This window comes from Mustela nigripes, chromosome 10, assembly GCF_022355385.1.
Source record: "Mustela nigripes isolate SB6536 chromosome 10, MUSNIG.SB6536, whole genome shotgun sequence".
NCBI classification, from domain to species: Eukaryota; Metazoa; Chordata; class Mammalia; order Carnivora; family Mustelidae; genus Mustela; species Mustela nigripes.
Genome location: NC_081566.1, coordinates 30,793,539 through 30,818,828, shown reverse-complemented (window position 1 = coordinate 30,818,828; position 25,290 = coordinate 30,793,539). Strand labels below are relative to the sequence as shown.

The 25,290-nt window shown below is 57.1% G+C and overlaps 1 protein-coding gene across 1 annotated transcript; it reads right to left on the bottom strand.

Annotated features, from left to right (window-relative positions):
* Positions 1 to 689: 689 nt before the first annotated feature.
* On the bottom strand, positions 690 to 24,074 carry LOC132025982 (calpain-8-like). The gene is given in 12 exon segments (XM_059413940.1): positions 690 to 800; positions 1,753 to 1,928; positions 4,248 to 4,289; positions 4,292 to 4,407; positions 4,974 to 5,048; positions 6,956 to 7,041; positions 8,742 to 8,831; positions 9,666 to 9,834; positions 10,533 to 10,666; positions 11,187 to 11,305; positions 17,123 to 17,192; positions 23,838 to 24,074. Coding segments are annotated over 12 exon segments (1,425 nt in total).
* Between the last annotated feature and the right edge of the window lie 1,216 nt (positions 24,075 to 25,290).

Here is a 25,290-nt window from a genome sequence, read left to right as displayed (position 1 = left end):
GGGGACAGGGACCAGGCAGACAGGCGGGGCTCTTCAGCCTTGGGGCATCGGGGTTGCTCCCCAACTGGTGACCTACACAGGTATCCAGATTGCGGACACAGAGCCTTAGTAGTAAGTTATAGGGGTCACAGAACGGTGCCCCTGCAACCCCAGGTGCCCCTTATAGCCCCAGGTGTCCCCCTATGACTAGGTGCTTCCTACAACCCCAGGTGCCCCCTATGGCCCCAAAAGCTCCCTGTGACCCCACATGTCCGTCCCCTATGACCCCAGGACCCCTATGATCCCAGGTTTTCCCTATGACCCCACATGCCCCCTACAACCCCAGGTACTTCCTACAACCCATGTGCCCCCTATGACCCCGGATGCCCCCTATGGCCCCAGATGTCCCCTATGACTCCAGGTGCCCCCTTATGACCATGTGTTTCCTGCAACCCCAGGTGACTCCTACAACCCCAGGTGCTCCCTATGACCCCAGGTGTCCCCTACAACACCAGCTGCTCCTATGGCCCCAGGTGACCTCCCCTATGACCAGGAGCTTCCTACAACCTAGGTGGTCCCTACAACCCCAATTGCCCCCTATGACCCCAGGTTCTCCCTACAACCCCAGGTGTCCCCTATGACCCCAGGTGCCCCCTTACGAACAGGTGTTTCCTAAAACCCCAGGTGCTCCCTATGACCCCAGGTGCCCCCTACAGCCCCAGGTGCCCCCCATGATTCCAGGTGGACACTCTTGAATGCACGCAGGGCGCCTTCCGGGGGTTCATCCCCATGAGCAGGATCTGGTCTGGGGACATCAGGCTCTAGGTGGGGTGGAAGGGCCAAGCTGGGAGAGAAGTGGGTGTATTTATTTGAAATTCTTTCTCCCGCCATCAAGCCAGGATTAGGTTTCAACCTTTTTCCACCATGAGAGATGCACATACCACATCCTGAACTCTAAAACTGTAAGTTCCAAGGTGGAGGGAAGAAAGGGGCCGCAGGGGCTATGAGCTTGGCAACTGGCTTCTTATCACAACACTTCTTCATCATGCATTAATGTACACTGAGATGTTGGGCCTCCAGCTGGTTCTTGCTCTTCCTGATTAAAATTGTATCTTTCTCAAGAAATTCATTCTTCACAAAATTACCTAACGACAGCCACCATGAATCCCTCTGGAATTTGTTACAAGGAGTCTTTGGCAGTATAAAAAGTAGATTGTGATTTGTTCCTGGCTGGGCTTATCGAGCGCCAAAGGCCTTGCTTCAACACATCTGTGAGGTGCACTGCAGCCTGGACAGGGCTGTGGTCCCCAAGCCAGAGGCACCCAGACCAAAGGTGGCTGTGTGGCTCCCTCGCCCCAGCCATGCCTGCCTGTCTCAAGGTCGCCCAGCTCGGGAGGAAAGGAGAATCTACAGCCTCCCATACCCAGCCTCCCTTCCACTTTCAAATGCCTTGTGCCCCCCTTTCTTGGCTCCTGTCCCCTGAGAAGCCTAGACTTGGGAAGTCTAAAGCAGTAACCTGAGCCCTTGATGACAGGCAGAGTTCAAGGAATTTCGCATCTGAATATTAACAGCAGAAATGTGAGCCATAGGAATGAATCTCTAATAGTGGAATTCAGGCCTCCGGAAGGCCAATGGGAGAGGCATTCAGGGGGGCAAGAAGAGTGCTTGATGAGGACCATTCAAGTGGCAGGAAAGATGCACCCCGATTCCCAGCCAACAGCGTCCAACCAAAGACATCCAATGTGCGGTAAAAAGTGACCCAGCTCCAAGTACCTTGTAGACAGCGTAGCGGATGCTGAGCGTACCCTGTCCTATCCTCTTCCGGCACCGACAATTCTTCTGCATCAGACCCAGCAGCACCATGAAGTGGGGTTCGCCGACGCCCCCCTCCTGGCTGTCATCCACTTAGGCCAGATGGATTCCGAACTGGGGATTGGTCCAGTAAGTGGCTGGAGGTCTCCAGGAGGTCGCCGGGCATGGTTTCCCCCTTGGGGGGTGGGGAGGCGGGAAAGAACACAAGGGAAGAGCCTTGGTCGCCCCAGAGAGGGCGCGGCTGGCAGTCAGTGGGCCTGGGCAAGTCTTCCTCCCAGCGTGGCGAGCACGCCCTCCTTCCCTGCCCCCCTCCCCTCCCACACACTGGCAGACGCATCCCGTGGCATCCGGAAACTTTGCACAGCACCGTCTGACTGGGAATACTCGAGGTCTGATGGGCCAGGGCTGCCCTGGAATGCTCACGAGTGACCCCCAAGTCTTCCAGTTCTAAGCTCCTGGCCTGTGAAGATGAGCCCCTCTCAGGGAGGAATATCTCGGGGTGTGAGGGGAGTCACGTCTCAGGAGGCCTCTGCTCACAGGCTCTGGAGACAACGGGTCTGGTGGGCGTCTGTCCCCTCCAGCCATGGGGGCTGACCCTCTGCCCCTCAGCCAGATGGCTGGAGCATTGAGATACCATCTCTCCCTGGTAAGTCACTGAATATGCATGAGAGATAATTAAAAAGAACACAAGCCACACCACCTATGGGTACTCTAAAAGATGGCTTCCCTTCAAAGAGAACTTTTTAAAACTCTTTCAAAACAGCGACTACACATTCCGAGGCACAGAGAGGTCCAGCGGGTCAAGGGAGTGCACACAGTTGGGCAGCAGTGTGTAAATGAAGAAGACGGGCCTCAGCGGTTTTGAAATACTGATGTGGCCCAGGGGAGGACCGCCTGTGGGGGTGGTCCTCACATGCCCTAAATGAGGGTCCAACTCGATGAGATAACAAGGCATGCACAGGAGACCAAGAGCCACGGACTTAACCAGAACGTTTCCTACTCAATCCCTCCTCTCCATCAGAACCTTCACGTCCAGACTGTCTGGGGCACAAGCGCGGACTGCAAGGTCAAGTCTCTGCAGCTTCCCATGTGGACGTACAGAACATCATTACAAAAGGGCCAGGCACAGTCGGTCCTTTCCAGACAGCTAGGTGACTAGGTGACTGTGCCGATGGGGTGGAGACGGTGATTGGGGGCGGATACCTCAGGGCGCCCCCAACGGTTCCGCGCTGCCAAAGCAATCCAGGCCCATCTCCTACCCGTTTTCTAAGCGCTCGCTAATGGTGGACGTATTTTAATTTCTTCCAAATGCAACGTCATGGCAATCCCTACATTTCTTTGTTTACTCCTTAACAGAACTGGAGGAAGAGAATGAGCTACAAACATAATGCCCTACACTTACAGAACACCATGGGTTTACATTGCGCCTTGCCTGGTGGGCGTTAACCCTGCATTGTGCGGACCAAGCAACACCGCGGCGCCGCAGAGGAAAACGAGCCTCCCAGGGCCCTGCAGCTGGTGAGCCAAGCTGCCGCCAGGCGCGGAGCTCTGGGCTGGACGGTGGGCGGTGGGTGGGGAGTGAAGAAGAGACACACGGTGGTCGGAACCCAGCCTGCACGGACATGGGATTTTATTAGAACTCGGAGCGCAGCCCTGCAATGATCAGCGTCAGAGCCGGGAGAGGGAGGCTGGGTGGGCTGGGGGGCTGGGCGGGCAGAGGAGCTTGGGGGGCAGATGGGCTGGGGGGACAGAGGGGCTGGGGGGCTGGGGGGACAGAGGGAGCAGGCTTTGCTTTCCTTTATTTCTCCTTTGGGAGGTGGGTCGTTTTTTCTGCATCTTCTTCCTGCTGCCTCGGCTGTCTCGGCCCAAGAGGAGCCTATGTCGGATGCATCAGTGATGTCCAGGGAACCGGGGAGGGCTCCCCACCCACAATGAGACGAGAGCCCCCCAGTTAGGGCAGAGGCAGGGGTTGCCCAGATATCCTCCCGGGGTGGAGCTCCAGTGGCTCCCACAGGAGGAAGGAGTGGCCATCACGGGCCCCTAGGCTCAGGCCGCTCTACCCCACCCTCCGGGTTCAGCTAGGGCACACAGACTTAGCATGGCGTGATCTACTGGAGCAACACAGGGTCCACGCATCTCAGGACGCATCTCAGGGGGATGCGTGTCCAGCAGGGACCAGGAGAAGAGTGAGAAAGGAGCACAGTGAGCACGAGGCATCCTTGGGGGGCAGGGGCAGGTGGGGGAAGCATGGAGGCTACAGAACCCTGTTGGCTGAGCTCCAGCCTCAGCCGGAGGCTGCAGAACCATTGTCCACCCTGCCGCCCTGGCCTCCAAGCCCAGGGAGAAGCTGGGCCCCTGCGGGGCACCAGGAGCCAGTGAACAGGCTGAGGCATTGTGCAGCCCAGGGGGGACAGGCCAAAAGGACTTGGGGCCCCGCAGCCCTCCGTCCAGCTCACCTGGGAAGTTGGTGTGGCCCCCAGGGGTGGAGCCCCGCATCAGCGGCCATTGAACAGGACCAGGTCCCATTTGTGTAGCTCCTCGCTACTCAGGGAGGCTGGGGAGAAGTTGCAAATCTCCAGCCGGGAGAACTGCTCCAGGAAATCCAAAAATGACATCCTGGGGGCAGAAGGATCAGAGGGCTCTGGGTTCACGGGGCAGGTTCCAGGACAGAGCAAGGGACCAGCTCTGATCCTGTCATGTCTACAGGGCCACTGTCCAAGTCCCTGGCTACCGTTGGCATCTCTGTTTCATTAGAGAGCGCCCCTCGCACGTCTAACAACCAGGCAGAGGGACAGAACAGAAAATGGGCCCCTGCCACCGGGGCCAGGCACCTCAGAATCTGCAGAGACTTAAGTCCTCCAATTTAAGTCTGCCCAGCAGAGATGTCCCTAAACCATGTCATGTTCAAGGGATGTCCCTGTCATCTGTCCTAGCCCACCCACAAAGGAAGTCACCCTGTCACGTGGCTAAGCCCAACTTGCTGAGATGGGATTGGTGCTCTGCCTCATGAGGGGGCGGGGCAGCAGAGACAGGGACACATGCAGTCCCTGAGGTCGGACAGCCTAAGGGTGAAGGGGGAGAAGAAGGACACCCCCAGCAGGAGCCACATGGGCTTCCTGAGACCCTGGCTGCCGGGGGAGTGAAGCCGCTGGGAAGGACACCTTCCTGCAGATCGTGCTCACCAGAACTCGCCATCCTCCGCTTTCTTATCCAGCTCCGCCTTCTGCCTGGGGTCTATGTCATTCCACTCTGGGGCACTGGAGGAAATCGTAAAAATTAAAATCTTTAAAAAGAGAAGCCAAGGTAGGTCATTTGTGAAAGGTTCGCTGCAGCACACAGGTTCCTGAAGCTAGACGGCCCCCGGAGGGCGGAGACGGTCATGAGCCAGACTCTAGCAGGCCGGCAGTGGTGGGGGAGGGGGACACACATCCCGGGAGGGATGCGGACCGACGACATGGACCGCAGTCATGCAGCTGGGACATTGCCTTAATTTCACTGCCAGGGAACCTTCATTTCTAGCTGAAACTGCCACACTCTGTGACAGGGCTGCAGGTCCAAGAGAAGAGGGATGAGGCTGCCTGTCAGGCGTGCACCCCTGGTCCATGGGCTGGTTGTCATTCTGGCTCATCCCTCAGGTGAGGACCCTGGGGGAGTCAGACACTCTCTGGGCATAGGTGCATCATCCGTTTCCCGAGCCGCCAGTGACAGCCATCAGGCCCAGTCGGGCAGCAATTTTCCTGAAGTCGTGTCACCCGTGAGGCCTCCTGTTATGGTCTTTCCGTGGCCATGGCCATATATGTCATAGCCGTATATTCAAATGACGTCTCCAGCCTCCTGCCTGACCTTTACCAAGCTCGGTCTCCTGAAATAAGTGTGCAGCGTCTAGGAACCGAATGGTATAAAAATGTCCCTTCCCTGGATGCCTTCAGCAAACCACGAACTCTACCCTCCCCCAGGAAAGTCCAGCCATACAGGACCACAGGGGTCATGCAGGAGGGAACCCAGGACGCCTTCAGCTCAGGGAAACTTTCACCCATCAGACCCAAATCTCAGAATGTTCTTGCTGTAAACAAAGATTAGACAAGTTAGAGAATTCTGGATCTGAATCAAATCTCCCAATTGGGTTTTGAGCCTAAGACAAATTTAGATTGTTTAAGTTAACTGGACATTGGGCTGACTTGGAGCTGTGGCTCAGAGACCCAGTGTCCTCCTGCCCCACCGGCTGCTACAAAAATGGTCCCAGCTGTGTCTCCAGCTGCTGGAGTTCGGCCCTCACCCGCCGACACCACCCCCCTTCGCACCTGCCGCAGCCTCTCAGAGACTGGGCCGGGGTGGGGGGGTTGTCAGGGAAGGAGATGGGGTCACAGAAGCCCTCTGGGCAGCTTGCTAAAGAGCTGTCCGCTGAAATGGCCAAAAGTCAGAGCGTAGATTTCGTTCTGCGGGGGCGCCCTTCCCGGGCAGATGGTGGAATGGAGGTTTCGGGTTTCGCTCCAACGCAGGTAGCGGAATCAGCGTCTGTTGCCCTCGGGACCTACCTCTCTCTGTGGCACACACCTGAAGGGAAGTGTGCGGTGACGGGCCACGTCCTGCCATTTGGGCGGGCAAGGGCGGGCAAGGGCGGGCACAACAGGGCGTTACCCGAGTGCTTAGGGACACCCCATTTCCCAGGTGCTTCCTCAGTGGCAGGAGGCCTGGGTGAGGGAAGCCTGTCTGCCCCCCCCCATGACCTTGTCAGGAAAGAGCAAGCAGCCCTCCCAGATGCCCACTGCTATCTGCCACCAGCTGGCCCCTAGGGCCGGATCCTGCTTCCTCCACTGGGCACTGGGGGCTTGGCCTTTGTCTGAGAGACGGTCTGCAGTGGGAGGCGCGGGATCTCACGGGTCTGGCCTCCCCTGGCAATCACCACTGTGTGGCAGGTGGGAAACAGGAAAACATTCTGGAGACAGAGCTGCCAAGCCTGCAAAGGCCAAGCAGAGACCCAGAGGCCAGACTCCAGCTGCCTGCGGCGTGCTTTGCTCAGCAGGAGCCCAGCAGTTCTCCTTCCTGACCAGCTGCTGGGCTCCGAAAACACAGCCGTGCTCACGGGGCCCCAGGTTTCATGAGCGCTGTGTTTTGTGAGCCGCCTTTCCACAGCACGGGGTGAGGATGGGGACCAAGAACCTACTCGTCACTCCAAGCCCCTGTCCACTCCACTTCGCCCCACGGGTTCCGGAGTCTGATCAGCTTCTCGGGACGACCCCGGAAATTTACCTGCAAGGTCCACATGCGGAAGCACCTGAGCCTCTGGGCTCCCCTGCCCGGCGCCCCCGCGTCCGCAACCCCCCACCACACCCTCGTGACCGCCTCCCTCCCTGACCCCTCGCATCTGCCCCACACCCCGTGCCTGCCCCCCACTGCATCCCCACGTCCACCCCCTACTCCCCGCGTCCACCCCCTGCCCCAGGCCCCCACACCTTCCCCACAACCCCGAATCTGTCCCATGCCCACCGCCCCCGCGCCCCACGCCCACCCCCAGCCCCAGGCCCCAGCACCTCCCTCACGCCCCCACGTCTGCCCCCATCCTTGCGTCCCCCCACAGCCTGCGACCCCATGTCCACCACCACCCCCCGTCTGCTCCCTGAGGACTTGCACTTTCCAAATGTCCCCAAAGAGCCACGCCCTTGTTTTAACACGTTTTCCAGATATGGCCAACTGCTCTGTTTTCCACAATTTGGTTTGTTTTCCACAAACCATGTGTCTGGCTCACAAACAAGTTCGTGTCGGCTTTCACATGCACTCAAATTTGGTAATTGACTAAGACTCACTGAGCTCTTAACCCACCAGATGAAATGACAATAAGCCACAGAGCACGGTGGCCAGCGTTCGGGGAGTACCCTCTGTTGGAAGCACACATGGCGCCAAACACTGCAAACACACCATCACCGCCCTGAAGCCCTGTGGCTGTCCCAGGAGCTGGGTGCCGTGGCTACCTCTCTGGGACAGCTCAGGAATCCTAGATGCAGAGGGCGCAGGTCACTGAGGTCAGGACATGGTGGAAGGGGCATGGGCACCCAGACAGCATGTCGGCAAACACACCTGGAAGCTCACACTTACTGCCTTCCCCGCTAGAGCCCCCGTGTTCACATTCCGCACACACACACTCACACAAAGGATGTCAGGTGTTGGGTGTCCCACTCCCCTCCGTGTCCTCCGTCATGCCCTCGCCCACACTTACACATGTGTGTTCAGTCTCTGCTTGGGAAATGACTTTACAGAAGAGCGTGTTGGTGAATTACAACACTCATGGGTTTTCATATACAACAAAAACTGAGATCCCGTCTCATTTCCCTTTTTGCTTGGCCGTCGGGAAGCCCAGAGCAAAGCTCATTTTTCGAGGGCAGCCCTGTCTCTCGCCTGCATTGTCTGGTGGATTTCAGTTTCGTGTTTTGATTGTGTCTGCACACGTCACTGTAAGTCACTGCAAACACTTTTTCCAACTGGGCAGAATATAGTAAATAAACGTCGTGAAAACTACAGCGCATGCTTTCTGCTTGGGTTGGAGAGGAAGGAGCAGCACGGCTCCTTCTCCATTGGGCCTCATCCTGGGGGAGCCGACATCACTGCCTTTATCCCCTTTGGGGTCCTACGGGTTTCCACCTGTGCACACGCACCTCTTAACCCACATAGAAAATCTAACGGACAATCTCTACAACCTCCTCCAAAACCACCCTCCCACCCCAAGCCCGTCTCATCTGCATGTTGCTGGAGCCCAGGGAGTTGAGGCACAGACAGACAGCGGGATCCATCTCCAAGGGGGAAGAGTCCAAAGGGCCCATGAGCAAGAGGGACCCATGCACGGGTGGCGTCCTGGGCAGCCAGGGAGGGACCTCAGCAGACGGGAGGCTCTCTGTGGTGACCTGGATGCATGCAGTATCACAACCTGCTACCCTCCCCTCTCCTCCAGCTTTTACCTCTTGGACCCCAGTGATGGAGTAGGCGTGACTCTTCACCAGTTTCTGGCAGGTGGTGGCCTCCGCTCCTGCTTCAGCTGCACTGGAGACCTGGTTGGGGATGAAGTCCACAGAGGATGGCCCTGACCCTGACCCTGACTCTGACCCCGTCGGGGCTGGCCGCTGGGGGACACTGGGGTGCAGGTGCAATGGTGACCTCGGTGACCTCTGAACAGGCCTGCAGCTCCAGGCAGGCGCCATGTGGCTCGGGGGCTGGAGCATGACTTACAGGATTTAAATGCCACCAGACACCAGGGCGTCACCTCAGGTCCCCGAATGTCTCCCTGCCGCTTGAAGAAGGCCAGTTATCTGGGAAGGTCGCACTGGGCCAGACTGCTTCTCCCATGTCTCCCCCTTCCTCATCCGCAGGCCCCCCTCTAGGACCCCCATCATCTCCCCACCAGGCAAACCCTCGAACTGAGATTTGGCAGAGACGTACTGTTTGCGTGCCCAAGGCCACCAGGTCAGGGAGAGACAGGGGCAGGAACAACACGCCAGCTCCAGTGTCCATGCCACCCCTGGGCCCAGACCACCAGCCCCCCCACCCAGGCAGCACATGCACCCTGGCTCCAGATCCGCTCCCCTTCTTCTCAGGGATCTCCAACTCCATCGGGTACCCCCCCACACCCACCATGTATCTGTTTCCTAAAGCTTCACGATCACTGAGCAGGGAAGGGGCAGCAAAGGTGGGATGCTGGATCCAGGGGTCAGGTCTCCGTTCTTGGGCCATTCCCTGGCACTGCAGACTGCGACTCCCACGATGTACCCACTTGCTACCCACTAATAAGGTCTGGGACCCCTCCGTCCCCAGACTTGCCCACAGTTCAGCCCCAGATGCTGCTCTGGCCCCTTCCCTGCCATGCAGTGGGGAGCAGGGAGACTCACGTCAATGGAGCAGGCCAGCAGGGACCCCGCGCGGAGGGCCTTCCGGATGATCTGAAACAGGCGGGCTGGGGGCTTCTTCAGGTCATAAAACTCAGAAATGCCTCCAGTGAGATCCTCAAACCCCTCCACCGTGGACCCTCCAGTGAGAGCCTCATACGAACCATTGAGCCTGCAGGGAAAGAAAAAATGTGTGTCATCTGCAGAGGAGGGGCCATGTGGGCTGGTGCTAGGATGCAGAGTGGGCTGGAAGATAAGAGAGGGCCCTTTGCCAGTTTTGCTTTGGGCTGACAGGGAGCTCTGGCTACCTCCCACCAAGCCACACACCCCCACCTCCAAGTCCTGTAGGAAGCCAAGTGCAGACTTCCCAGCACGGACCCTGGCTTCCTGGGTTCCTGGGGGTTGGAACCCTGGGCAGCCGTGGGTAGAGAGAGTGCCCCGGGGGCTCACTCCGGGAAGAAGGCTGGAAAGGTATGGGGTTGCAGGACAGGGTAGGCGACACGCATCAGGAGAACCCACAAAGAAGGCTTCCTGCATGGAACTCCAGCAGAAAGGGGGCGGTGAGAGCTGGACGGGGCCTCAGCACCGAAGTGCATCTGTTCCTTCCTCGTCATGGTTGTTTGAAAAACTCACCTTAACCTAGGAATTGACTTTGAGATTTGAAGGAGGAGAATGGGGAGGCCCCAAGAACCTGTAGGGCTGACCCCCCCACACCTTGATCCACACCTCACGGGGGCAGGGCTGAGCCGAGAGCTACTGGCCCCGGTGTCCAGGTGCTGGGGGGACTCGGCCAGGCACCCCGGGTTCAGGGTGGGGCAGGTGCCATCCTCGGGGACTCAGGGGTCTCCCGGCCCTGTACCACTTACTCACTTGGCGTAGGCCTTCTCCAGCAGAGCTCCCCAGAACTCGCTGCCCGTCTCTGAGTGCAGGAAGAGCAGCTCCCCATCCTTGGTGGGCAGCCTGTCGTCCACGACCACTTCCACCCACTCGCCGTACTGCCAGAACTGGGGGGCAAGGGACATGGGGCGGAGGCCCCTCAGACATCACCCCATGTGGAGGGCCGAGCTCCAAGCCCCCCCAAGAGCAGGATCTGCGTCTTCCATCCACACCCACCGGAGAGGCCAGAGAACACAGGACACGTGGCATCCAGCGTGTGAGTGATAAGCAAAGGCACCCGCGTTGGGGGTCTCTGGTTTGGGGATGTGGGAGGGACCCAAGCCCATGGGAAGGATTCCCAAATGACACGGTCAGAGCAGCGCGGGCTGGCTGACACATGGAGTACCTTCCTCTTCCTTACAGTTTTCTTAACAACGTTTTCTTTTCTCTGACTTGCTCTCTGCTAAGAACACAGTGTATAACCCGCTTGAGCTATGAAACATGCTTGACTCCACTGTTTATACCCTCGGGAAGACTTCAGGTCAGCAGCTGGCCATCAGGGGTGAAGAATTGAAGAGACGCCAGATTTCTGGCTGTATCCCGACCCCCACGTAGCTGCAGGGTCACCATGGGCCCCAAGCACCGTACCTGAAAATGGAAGATCCCCGCATAGTTCTGCTGGAAATCCTGGCCCCCGGGGACCACGCGGCGAAGCAGCCCTTCATTCAGGGTTAGGGAGGCAAGGGCGGCCAGCAGCCAGCAGTCACCTGCACCCAGTCACAGGGACACACCGGTCAGGCCTGCCGCATGTCCCTGCCCAGTCTGACATTTAGCGCCCTGCTCCGTCCAGCCCACGTCACCTCGCCCCCTTCCAGGTCAGATGCCCCATCATCCTCCCGTGTCTGAAGGTCACGGGTGGCTCCTGCTGCGTCACTCAAAGTCCTGTCCTCAGGACGGGATGTACTCTGCCCACCCCTACATCACAGGACCCTGACCACTCCACCCCTAAGCACCAATGGTTGGGGTGGAGAGCGCAAAGAAAGAAGACAGGGCGGATCCCACTCATGTCTCCAGCTTTCATCCCTCTGCTCCCACCAAGAACCTGCCCTCCAGGCAAACTCTGATGCCCTGGCCTTTCCCCTTGGGCAGTGGCTGCTTTGTTCCCTCCCCCAGCAAGACCTCATGGCTCGGCCACCTGCTCCTTCTCTCCAGCCACGAGTCACTCTGTCTCTTTGTGTTTCCTTAAGACCGGACAGTACCTAAGCTCTGTGCACCGGGTCACAGCACCCACCCGAGCAGCCGCTACTGAGTAGCGCTTTGGCGGCCTCCCGGGGTGACCTCCCGGGGCCCTCCAGCCAGCAGGGATGTGGACTCCTGGTCTGGCACCCCCAGCAAGAGGCTGACACATAGGGGGGCCCGGCTTGATGAATAGCAAGTGTCCGAATGACTCGATGGATTTGTCTGGAACAAATGCCCAGTGGCCCCTGTGTGTTTGCTCCTGAGTCTCCCAGTCTGTGGGAATGGGGAGCCCAAGAGGACATGCACTAGGCATGACAGCTCCCATGTCCGCCAACATCTGCAGCAGGAGAGATGGCGAGTGACGGTTCCCAGCACAGGCCCCGGGGGGATCTGACAGAGTGACCACTCTGCAGCCCCTCCGACATCCACCCCACAGGACACACACATCCTCGCAGCCCCTCTGATGTCCTCGAGCCCGGCTGAGCGGTCTCCATCCACCCACCCAGAAACTCCTCACGCATTACAATTCAAGGCACGGAAACTCCACGTCCCTCAGTTGCTGACATCAAACAGGGCTGCCCAGCTGGAGGAGCTTAATTTTCTTTTCATCTGCCTCACTCAGGACACTGCACAGGTCCTCCTGGCACTCGGGCAAGCGCGGGGCTCCAAGGGGTGGGTGTTTGGATTCCTGCCAGGGACTGTCAGGCGTGAGTGGACTGTTGGTTCAGGAACACATCCAAATCAGCACATGCCCCTTCAAAGTCCTCTTGGGGGGATGGACTTCTATTCTGCTGCTCAGAACATTTCAGGAACTTGTTTGGGGACCTGCCTTGAAGCCTGTGGCACAATCGTTGGGTTCTTCTCCATATGGACATGGCTTTGACCTTGGACCATAGTTTTAATTGCCAGAAGCAGCCAAGAGGTGTTTGGATACAAGAGGCTTTTGGTGGCGAGTAAGGTGGGTAGAAAACCTGGGAAATACCTTGATGGACGAGTCCCTCCTTGCCAGCCACCTTCCAGTCTGATCTGGCTGTGGTTAGAGTTTGGACTAACTGTAGAGCTAGAATGGGGGGGTCCTGGGTCACTGGCTTCTGGGAAAGTCAGGGAACTACCTAAGCTTTGTTCTTCCTATGTTTTATTTGGGTAATACAAGTAATGGGTTTAATAGTTATTAAAACAATAAAGAGATTTTTTAAAATTACACTTAAATAATGACCCCCTAGAACCTTCCCCCCTCCACCCTAAGGCCTCAGGACTTCCAGTAAATAGCAAACAAACCCGAGCCCTAACAATGAGGGGCTCTGGTTTTAAGTCCACCAAGAGACAGTCATCCTGAGTTAGGCTTTCTTACAACAGAAAGTGCTAAATCAGAAATTCCCTTTAGGTCTGAACACCTAGTGTTATTATAAATCATAGGTAGCAAGAACTCAGGGTCCAGCTTATTGGGCAGTTCCTAATTGCCAAGGGGAGAAGTAGAGCTGCCCCTGGGCCACTGGCTGAAGGACAGGTGAGGGAAGCAGGGACAGAGATGAGGTCAAGTGCTGGGATCTCTGCAGTAGCCCCTTTATGAGGCTGATCAGTGACAGGAGCAGGAATAACAGTTAAGCCACTACTAGGTTGAAGATGAAGCCTAAGCGGAGGGCATTCATGGGGGCTGTGAGGGTGGCACAGAGCCTGGAGGCAGAAAGGAGGGGAGACGGCAGCCTCAGCGACGTCTGCATCCACTGATGGCAAGGAGATCCAGGCAGGTTGGTCCCTCCCCAGAGTGGTGGTGGCTGCAGGGTTGGGCCTGGGAGCTCCCTAGGGAGAACAGGCCTGACCCTGCACAGTTGTACCCCCCTAGGGCCACCCAGGACCCCAAGGACAACTCTGGCATAAGTACCAGCCAGCCCTGGAGGCTGTGATTTATAAAAAGAAACGCAGGCTGGGTCTTAGATCTGCTTCTGGGCCCAGAGCTCCAGAGAGGCTAGGTAGTCCTCTTCTGCACAGTTCTTTTGTTATGTTAACGAGGTGGCTTAGGAAAGCCCCTAGGTGACCCAAATGGTTGCCAGGAGAACCAACCCCAGTGAATGAGTTGGACATTTAAGAGCCATCTCATCCCCTGACCCTGGGACCCATCAGCAGTGGTGATTCCTGATTCCATCAGGCCTCTGTCATGAACCTTCAGAAATACCCAGAGGCCGGGGCTCACAGTACTCCTTGGCGCACACGTGCAGCTTTGGGCAATCAGCGTCCCTTCCCCAGACCTCATCCCATGCCTCTGCTCCATCTGGCTGTGCCTGAGCTGGATCTCTGGGAGGAACCCGTGCTCTGGGGAGTGAGATGTTTCCCAGCGACGGGTCGTGAGGCCCTTCATCTGCAGCTGATGGGTCAGAAGCACAGGGGGGTGCAGGAGAGGACAATGGGAACAGGAGCCTGCGGTCTGAGATATGGGGGGACAGTCTCGTGGGACTGAGCCCTTAGCCTGTGGGTCTCACACTCTCTCCGGGCAGACAGCACCTCATAACTGAGTGGGATCACAAGACAACCCCGGGAATCACCCAGGGGATCTCTGGCCTTCCTCATGTCTGAGCGCCATCTTGGGGAGGCTGGAGACGGGCCGGCCTTTAAGAAGTAAGAAACCACCCAAAAAGGTGAACCAATGAGAAACACTGATCCAAAAGAAAGGGGAACCTTTCGGAGACAGGTTGCGGTCAGCAAGAGACAGGCTGCAGGCAGGGAACTGTCCAGGGGAGCAAGCAACACTGTGCCACCACACGTCCAGCCCTGACATGGATGCTGATCTGCTCATATGGGCTTGTTTGTCAAAATCCAGCTTCAGTGTGCCCTGGGGTTCACAGGCCAGCGTGATTCGGCTCTGATGCCTGCACCAAGCCATCTCAGGGTGACCCCCAGGCCTCCTCCAGGCCCTCCGAGCCCCATAGCTATACCACTTTTCCTTCCCTCTAAACCGTGCCACCGCCAGGCCTCATCCCTGCCTGCACCCCTGCAGAGACAAAGCTGGACAGTTTTGACCTGGGAGACAGCAGCTGGATTGGGTTCTCAGGGCCCCAGGCTACAGTCCTGGCCTCCTCTGTGGCCAGCCTCCATCCCACGGATGCCCCTCAGCCCTCTGCCCAGGTTCTTCCCAGGGAACAATGCACCTAGCCCTACCCCATCGCAGAGACCTGAGCTTTCCTCGCATCTATGGAGGCCATGCTGATGGGGTGAGCTGTGGGTCCCCCAAGGAGACGGAGCAAGAAGAGGCTGGGACCAGCACGGTGCCCCTCCTCAGCCCCAGCCCTGTGGACCCAGGGGGCTTCTGTTTGGCCCATGTTTCCCAAAACACATCCACTTAGCTCCTGGTATGGAGCCAAAGCCACGCTCTCCTCTGGCAGAGGCCGAGCCCCACAGTAAGAGGGCATAGGCCCCATTCTCCACGCAGCTGTTGGGAGCAATCGAATCTTCAGCATCACAGATTTCCCAGGCTTCATGCACCTAAAATCACGTCTCCAAAGAAAGCCAGGCCCTGGGCACTGGCCAAACACTACCTCTGATGGTTGCTAAGGGGCTCCCGCCTCTGGGAGGATGGCCTGGCTGAGCAGGAGGGAGCCAGACGCCCACCAGGACCACTGCTGCCACGCAATGGCCAGCACCCCCACGCAACAGGACAGCATTTGCCACGACACTTGTCGTTGACAGCGGAAGAGACAGAGCTCTGTGGCCGCCTCAGCTGACGGGACAAGGAGCAGTTCAGACACACGGGGCAGCGGACATCCAAGGATGGGAAGCAGGAAGCGGACTTGTCCCAGCACAGCTTCCCAGTGTCTAAGGTCATGAATTCAAAACAGTAGTAAAATAACAGCAAGCAAGAGTAATGAACATGTTCTAACCCCGGAGGAGACCCCACTGTGCGGTGTCAGACGCAAGCACTCTGAACACACGTTGTTGGCGGCGCATCCTGTCTCCCCGAGGGGCACCCGGCACTGCTCTCTGATGGGGAACCCTCACCCACCACACAAGGCAGCCTGGCTGACTCACGGCACTGTGACTCGGCACCTCCAGCACCCCCGGCACCCCCACACCCAGGAGCAGCCACATTTCCACTGCCGGAGCCTCGCTCCCAGCCACAGGCCCTCAGCCCCCTTCTGCTCCATTCATGCAAAAAGCCAGCACACAGCAGGGCTGACCCCGGGGCTCCTGCTGGTGGCCCCACTTCCTTCCCACAGGTTGAATTCTAGAGCAGTTGAGTCCCTCTGTGCCCGGCCAGCCGCCCGCACTCACCATGGCAACACCCAGGCTCCTCGGAAGCCCTCTTTTCTCCTTGCTCAAAACCATTCAAACCTCTATGCAAGCCGGCAATTAAAAGGCACTTATTCAATAGCTTTTCCGAAGTTAAAACATCTGTAGCAAGAAGCTGTTAAAAGCGTACATTCAGGGCTGTGTTTCCCTGAGACACATGCTAATTAGGTTAAACACTGAGCTCAAAGTAAAAAGGCAGAACAAGGAGGGCCAGAATGCTGTGCCCTGCCCCCACCCCACCCCACCCCAGCCCCCCCACACTGTGAGCCCCACACAAACGGCTCGAACGGCACAAGGGCTTGGGACACAGAGGCCGTGGCTCTGGGCAGCAGGAGCATGACCATGTGGGGTGCCCGGAACATTCCCACAGTTCTGCACTCACGCTCTGCGAGCTCGGCCAAGGGGGTATCTGCGAGCAATGCTCGTTAAGGCCAGAACGCGGGAAGCATTTGAAATAAAATGCCTGTGAATTTCAGATTCATCAAGGCTTCCAGCAGGTGGAAGAGAACGCATTTTCTCGGCCGGAATGAGGAGGAAAAGGGAGGGCACCTTGTGAGAGGACAGGGTTTTCAGGCCCACGTGGACACAGGACTTCTGTTTGCTTTGTTGGTCTTCACGGGTAGGATTGTTCTCCGGCGCCTGCGTCTCTGGGCCCGGTCCTGCCACCATCCCGGGCTCCCTAAAGGGAGCTCAGCTGGGAAGACGGGATTCTCGTTTTCTCACTCATTTTAAAGCATCTGCTGGGCCAGCCCACAGTTGTGCAGATGTGGCTGCTCCATCCGGTGAATGGTGTCCACGTACAGGCCACAACTGCCAAGCACCGCCCGGCGCGGCTGTCCACTGCGCACCTACAATCCTGGCCCATTGCTCCCGCGTGGAAGGGGGTTCCGTGGCCTGGAGAGATCGCCCTGGGGAGCCACGGTTCTAGCATCGCAGACCCACGCAAGGAGCACCGTCTCAGAAACACAGACACACACACAATATCGCAGACAGGACGTGAGGTCCCATTACTCATGTCACACACAGCCAGCCTTGCCCCAGATGGAGAGTCCCCAGTAACTCACCCAGACTCCCCTGACAGATGTCTGTTCGCGTGGCTCCATCCACAATGAACTGGGGGCTGGGACACAATTCCTGAAAGCAAGGGGGACAAAACACGGGTCACAAGACACCCCGCACTGGTCACAGCTGGGGTGGGGGAGCTCCACCGTCAGAGCAGAGCCTCGAGGAGGCCAAGTCACCTACTGTGAGTCCCTCACGCTACTGCTGATGACTCTGCAGGCCAGCGAAGGGAGGAGGCCGTAGGGGGGTGCGGGGCCGGGGTGCAAGATGGGGGTGCAGGGCAGAGGTGCAGGGTGGGGGTGCAGGCAGGGGTCCAGGGCAGCAGCCGCAGCAGCCACAGCCTGCCTCCCCACCGTCCACCTGCATCGGTGTGACTGTGCACGCCGTGCCAAGCGCTGGTGTGAGCGGCGGCCAGAGAAGGGCAGAGGCTGGCACTGATGTGCTCGAACATGACCTCCCTCTCAGACAACACCCCATTTGCACAGAGAGCATTAGATCAACATTCCCCACGCTGACTACATGCTATGTGCACTCATTAACTCCCCAGTGATGTGCCCATGGCCCCAGGCACTGACGCTGATGCTGAGGTGTCGGGGCAGGGAGGGCGGTTCATGCAGCTGACCCGCGCTCCCTGCGCCCAGGACCGTCAGGGTGGAACCGGCCTGGGGCACCGCTGGGGCCCCGCCAAGCCCTTTCTTCCCTGTTTACCCAGCACGACTGCGGGGCGCCCACCCTGCACACATAGCCTCACGGGGCAGGCACGAGGGTGACGGGAGCAGGGAAGAAGAGCACAGACCTCACATTCGAAGTGCGTCCATCCTATGTGGGAAACCTGGACTGACCTCCACGGAGAAGTCAGAGACGAGCCCAGTGCATAACAACGGGTGCGGGCTTGTGCAGAAAGGGGGAACGTGAAATGCCTGGGAGGGGCGCGTCTGGGAGGCTCTCCGGGCGGGAGAGGATGCCTGCCCGTTGGTTAGACAGTCTAGGAGCAGGACAGGGGTGTCCGGCTAACCCTAGGCAGACGGTCACGGGCAGTCGTGGGTCTTCAAGGAGCAAAGAGGCCCCTGTGACTGACTGCAAGTGCATCCGAACGCCGGGGAAGCAGGTGGCGGGGCCAGCACCAGGAACTGGGATCCCCCCCCTGCGCAGCAGACCGTGGATCCTGCAGTGACAGCCCCACACCCTGCGCAGCGCCACCAGCTCGTGTCTAGGTGAACGGGAACAATGCCTTCCTGCTGGCTTTCTTTTCTTCCAAGTAGTAAGAAAAATTTATTCACTTGCGTTTTGTTGAAAAAGTAATATATGCACCTAAGTTGAAAAAAAAAGTCTAAGTAAATAATGCCCATAAAACCAAAATCGCTTGTATGCAGAGTGCTCGCCGCTCACATTTCCTTTGTATTCTTTCAGAAACTGTCTGTTCTCATAAAAGCATTGACATGTACATCCGTTTTTATCACAAATGTATTGTACCTCCTTTCCCAGCCCAGAGCGAGCCTTAGAATTTCATCCTAATTTCTGCAAGCTCTTCAGCCAGCCCTCCGTGGGCGGACCCTCCGTTCTATTCCTTTGTTTCCTGCTTCTGCGGTCTCCAGGGCAATTTAGACCAAGACCCAGCGTCAGCCAAGCTAGTTCTCAAAGCTGCAAATTCAGAAGGTGGAGAGATTTGGGAAATGAATAATTAAAAAGGGAGGGGTAGAGCACCTGAGTGGCTCCATCGGTGAAGCGTCTGCCTTCGGCTCAGGTCATGATCCCAGGGTTGTGGGATCAAGCCCCACATAGGGCCCCCTGCTCAGTGGGGAGCCTGCTTCCTCCTCTGCCTGCTGCTCCCCCAACTCGTGCACACCCTCTTTCTCTCTCTGTCAAATAAATAAATAACATCCTTTTTTAAAAAGAGAGGGACAAAAAAACCATATTAGATTTCATTTGGCACAGGAACGTGCGGCTTCATTGGTAAGGAAGGGAAGAGAACACACGGGGTCTCGCAGACTCTCGCTCCTTAAAAACCCTCTTAAAATAGTGTTCTCTCCTATCACCCGTTCATCCTTCAGTCTCCCGAAATCTGGTTTCTACCTTCGACCAGAACCACAGAGGGGAACCGTTGCCCCGGGTGCTGACTGCCCCCTCCCTCCTCGCCCCTGCTGGAGTTCTCCTCCCTTGGCTTCTGCATCCCTGCTTGCCCTCGTCAGTACCCTCACCTCTCTAAATACTCCTCCTCCATCATCCTCTCCTTCCTCTGCTCGGCTCGCCCTTCAGAGTCAGGGAGCCCTCCACCAGGATCCTCAGTGCTCTGAATGATTGCACGTCCTACGGCAATGCCACATGCCGGGCACTCCCTCCTGGGACATCACCCAAACCCCAGCCACGGAGTATGACGATCCCCCCGATGGCTCCCCTGAGCCGCACAGATCAGCCACCCACGTCACTGACATAGGTCACGTGCTGCCAACCTCAGCGACTCAGAGCTAACGGGTCCATGAGCTCGGCTACAATCTTGCATCTAGTGCGGGAGACAGACTGGTTCATGAGGCTGGCAGGAATTTCACAGGTTATAGGCAGAATGGCACAGAGTGATTTATAGACAGAGGGGATGTTCCTGTCCTCACATCATTTGTTAGCACAATTCAAAACACCTCCGCCCAGTAATACCAACCAACAAGCGCAGTGACTCACAAGTCCTGTGCGTCCTCTAGAGCCCACAGAAAGCCCTCCCAGTCACCACGTCCTGCCTGCGGGACCCACACTTGGATGGGGGACACAGGGGAAAGTGGCAAGCAGAGCGTTTTGGGAGAGGGGGGCCTCCCATGCCCCATCCTTCCTCCTTCATAAGCAGCTCGTGTCTTCTCCGTAATCATGTTTACTGACATGTGGGTAAGGAACTCAGACACAGACACAAATTACTCAGGCTTGTGCCAGCCCCTGACGCAGGGCATGGGGGAGCCCCAGGCACCGTGTTGAGTCCAAGGCAGGAAGTGACAGGGACGGCACATTCTCAGTGACCACGCTCCCCCAGGGCCATTCCGGGAGCTCTGGTCCAGGACTGCAGTACACCCCATGCTGCTGCTACACTGGTCACCATCGCCACAGTTACGGCCACATCACAGCCCGGCACCCCTGCCCCTTCAGGTCCTGGACCCTTCGGAGCTTCCCGCCTCACCTCCATCTCCCCCCGTACTCCCTCTCTCATTACCACCTTTCCCAGGCCGTGTTCGCCCTGAACAAAGGCGCAGAGCCTGCTTGGGCCTTCCTGCTCCCGCTGCTTCCCAGCCCTGCTCCAATGTCTGGACCTCCACATCACTGCCCGGCCCCCGTTCCACAGTCAGGTGTAACTGCTTCCTCCGCGAGCTCCCATGCATGTCGTCGTATGTGTGCTTCCCCCTCTGACATGAATAACAGAGACACTCCTAGTACTGAGCTCTGTTACATGCCAGGCGCCATGCAAAACCCCACAAGGTAGATAATGCTATTTCTCCCCTTTTACACGTGAGGGAACAGAGTCCTAGGGAGCTCGGGAAATCACGTGGCGTCACAGACCCAGTGAACAGCACAGAAGGGACCAGAACCCGATCCAGCTGACGCCCGAGTCCGCACTCTCAGCCAACTGTCCTACTGTCTCCCTCCGACCAGAGAGCACCTCCGAGGCTCTGCGCCCACATGCACACACGACCTGCGCATAAATAAGGCTGAACTGAAAGTCCCCAGCTCATCAGTCCAGAGCAGCGGCTGGAAGGAGGGCGGCCGCCCCCGACAAAGGCTGGTCCCCTTATCCGAACTCTTATCTCCTGACGGTCATACCCGCCACGTCTCCCTTAACCTAGGCTGGCTGCTTCCTGGGTCCGTTTGGTGTGCTTGACCCACCTTGCTCCCCTCTCTGCATTTCTCCTTAAGATCAACGCACTCATCAAATGACAGAAATGCACAGAGAAAAGTCTCGTCCGCTGGGCTGTGCTTGGGCCCATGCACACCGGGCAGCCCTCAAACCACAGGCCCGGGCTGGCCGTGTGCATGGCGAGATGGGGAAGCCAAGAATGGAGAGGGCTCTGCGGAGAGCTCCGCTGGTCTCACACACCGCCGTGGAGTCTGCGACAGTGCCCTGTTCTTGCCCAGTGCCACTGGGAACATCACCGTAGAGTCATGAGATCCCAAGCTTGACCCTGAGGTCTTCAATCTGGGCCAACCTGTCTTCCACCGTTAGAAGAAGAGCCCAAGCAGACCTTCCATTTAGCAGCTTAAAAAATAGGAGAAAAAAAAAAAATGGGTGCACCTGAGTGGCTCAGTTGATGAAGTGTCTGCCTTGGGCTCAGGTCGTGATCCCAGAGTCCTGGGATCAAGTCCCACTCAGGCCCCCTGCTCAATGGGGAACCTGCTTCTCTTTCTGTCTGCTGCTCTCCCACTTATGCATCCTCTCTCCCTCTTCCTTTCTCAAATAATTTTTTTAATCTTTTAGAAAAGTAGAGCAAAAGTAGGCAAAAAATACCTGGAAGGGGCAGGATGCCAAAATTTATGATTTCAGAAAACATCTAAGTAGCAAGCTTCATTCTATCATCAAGAGGGCAAAAGCATCCACACATACATATTCAGCAGACAGGTCATACTCAGGACAGGTCAAAGTTAACACCTTTGTGAGAAGCAGGGCCATCAGAGCACTGGTGTGAAGTCCCCTGAGACCAACAAAGTCAGGTGTCACTCTCAAACGCAGCCAGGGAGACAAAAAAGCCAATGACCCCATTTAAACATGAGCAAATGATTCGAACAGACAATACTCCAAAGAAGACATCCAAATCGCCAACAGACCCACGAAAAGATGCTCAACATTGCTAATCAGCAGGGATACACAGATCAATGGGGCTCCTGGGTGGTTCAGTCATTAAACGTCTGACTTCGGCTCAGGTCCTGGGATTGAGTCCCACATCAGGCTCTCTGCCCAGCAGGGAGTGTCTGCTTCTCCTTCTCTCCTTGCTTGTGTTCCTTCTCTCACTGTGTCAAATAAATAAATAAATATCTTTTTTAAAAGATTTTTTTAAACTTTCTTTAAAAAGAAACCAAGAAAATGCATTTTGTTTCTTTTTTTTTAGATTTTATTTATTTGACAGACAGAGGAAAAGAGAGAGGGAGAAGCAGGCTCCCTGCTGAGCAGAGAGCCTGATGCAGGGCTCAATCCCAGGACCCTGAGACCATGACCTAAGCCAAAGGCAGACGCTTAATCGACTGAGGCACCCAGGTGTCCCTGCATTTTGTTTCTTTAAAAAAAACATCAAAAATAGAATCACCAAATGATCCAGTGACTCCACTTCTGCGTAGACACCCGGAAAAATCGAAAGCAGGGTCTCAAAGAGATATTTGAATAGCGTCTTCGTAAAACCGTGATCCGTAAGAGCCAATGGGTGGAAGCAACCCACAGGCCCCTGGATTCATGAATGGGTGTAAACGCTCTGGAGGTGATGATGGACAGCTGCAGCAGCGGAAATGCTCTTGGCACACACTTAACATGGTTAGATGGTCTTTTGTTAAGTGCGTTCTACCGCAATTAGAATAAGGAAAGGAAGGAAGGAGAGGAGAGACAGAGTGGGGAGGGAAAGCGCAATGGAGCAAGTGATCTCCTCAGGGCCAAGCGGAGTGTCCTCATCCCTGTCTCTCCCGCCCCGGGCTCCTTGGGGTGCTCCAGGTCCTCCAGGTTGCAGCCTCCTGACACCCCAGGATCCCATGGCTCGTGGTTGTCCCCATGGAGCACTTCCATCTTTCTTTCCAGAGTGTCCACGCCTCACCCGTGTGCCTGTCTCCCCACCATCTCCATCAGAGTCAGGACCAGAGCTCACTCCTGGCATCTCCCTGACCAGCGCCTATACCCCACCGGCACAGGCAGCCCCCTGCACAAAACACACCTGCCCGTTGAACCACCTCTTGAAGCGAGAATCCGAAACTGATTCTCAGTCCGGATTTTGCCCACACCTCAGATTAACCACACAGGTTTCAGGGGGACGGGAAGGTGGGCCATAGTGGCTGCAGGGCGCAGGGTGGAGGGGTCCTTCCAGCCGTGGGAACTGTGCGCAGACCGGGTGGGGAACACAGCAAAGGGGCAGAGGTAGCTGGAGCTGGCCCGTGGTCCTGACCACATCTGAAGAGCCCTTCTGTCCTCATGCTCCCTCTTCCACCACTGCCAAGAAGACAGGTCCCACAGCTCAGTTTTCCCATCATGGTTGAGGAGACAAAAGGGGCCTGGCCAGGAGCCACAAAGCCTAGTCCCTTGTGGCTCCTTTTGTGGACCAGACACAGGACAGAGCCCTTGATTCACTTGGGCTCACACCCACCCTGCAGAGGGGCTCTGATCCCGCAGCTCAGACCATGTGACAAGGGTCATGGAGCAGGAGGCCACGGGCCGAGGTTTGGGAAGGACAGTTCTCCATCCCCTGCCCTTGGGCACCATTTCACAGAGGAGAAACGAGAGCCTCATAGAGGTCACCTGTGCAAGGAAGGCCAGCTGGGGTTCAAATCTAACTTGTCGGCTTCCAAAGTCCAGGAATGCTCTTCCCTCCGTCCCTTGCTCCGCCAAAAAGACTTTAAAGGAGGGCGAGGGTAGGGGGCGGGGGAGCTATTCTAAAATACGGACCTGGAAGAATGATTTCTCCCTCAAAGAATGACTTCTCCCTCAGCTATTTGCCTGAAGAAGCGACAGCCCTCTGTCCCATCTGACACCCAGGAGCAGGCCTGGCTACTCACCGTGGGCCGTTTCCAGACAACACCTTGGGTTTGCGGGGAGTGTGGCCCCAGATCCTTGTAGCCCAAGGCAGACGGGCACGCAGGGAACTCTGGATCCTTAAAGAGGACTCCTGAGTCCAAGCACTGTCGCCTCAGGCTCTCAAAGTCCTGGCCCAAGTACTTCATGGCTTTCTGGTGGGAGCCAAGACCATCGGCGGCCGCCCGCCGCTGGGCTACTCTGGCCACTGGGGCTGACATGGCCATGGGCTCCGTGGAGGACACAGAGCCACACAGGGTTGTCCGACACCTGCCGCTGGGAGGCCAGGTGGCTGTCACCCTTTATGCAAGGGCCTGCTCCCGAGGGAAGTGAGTCACAGTGCAAGCAAATGTGTACCCACATGATAATGAATCTCACCCACCTTCCCCTTCAGCAAACAATTAGGAGGCTGGGAGCCTCAAAGAGCCCTTCCCTAAGAAATCTGTTGGGATGGCAGCCATCCCTGCCCCAGGCAAGGCCAGCTGCCCTGCCCTTGGCCCCGGTGGCCGAGATGGGAAGACAGGTCCAGCAGCTTAGGCAGGTGTCTACCCCAGCCGGGGCAGTGGCTCTGAGCAGGATGAGGGTGAGGGGCTGGGGCTCTGCCTCCCTTCCAGGAAAGTTTGATTCCTAATCTGCTAGGGAGTCAGAGATACCGGAGATCTGCAGGAAGGATCTGGGTGAGCCCCCAAGAAGGTGGCTCTGAGTGTGAACGAAGCTTTTGGGTCTCTGGCCCAGCTCCACCAGTAATTAGCTCTGTCATTTTGAGCAGCCTCCCTTCCCCTTAATGTTCTCCTCCCTAAAATGGAAGATAATAGTAGGACCCGCCTCTCAGGGCAGGGCGAGTGACCAGCTGGAGCGTGAGTATGGCTCAGCAGGGCTCCGTGGTCTGCAGCAATTGAGGCTGTTCCTGGGGAACGGGGCTGGAAGGGAAGGCCCAGGGCTCAGAGTCATGGGCTCTCCTCCCAGAGAGGAAATGTAACCTGGGACTTTCTCGTGGCTCCAGTTTCCGGGGCCTGGTCTACTGGAAGGATGTGGACCCCATCTGTGATTTTTCTGCTAATGTTGACTATTGGAGTGTAGTTGACCTGTAACGGTCCATCAGTCTCAGGTGTAGACCAAGTGATTCAACAACTCTAGACATTGTGCTCCCCACTGAGAGCGTGGTGGCCCCCTGCCACGGCACAACGAGATCAGCACAATATTGTCACCTGTGTTCCCCTCTCTGTGCTTCCCGGCCCCATGACTCACTCATCCCTGGACATCTGTGTCTCCCATTCCCCAGACCTGTCCCGCCCATCCCCCCCGCTCCCCACCGCACCTGGTCCTCCGGCAACCACTAGTGAGCACATGAGGGATTTCTGAACTTTAGTGCATGTGACAGCCTGGAAAATGGTCCCCCAAAGACCCAGGACCTAATCTCTGGAACCTATAAAGAAC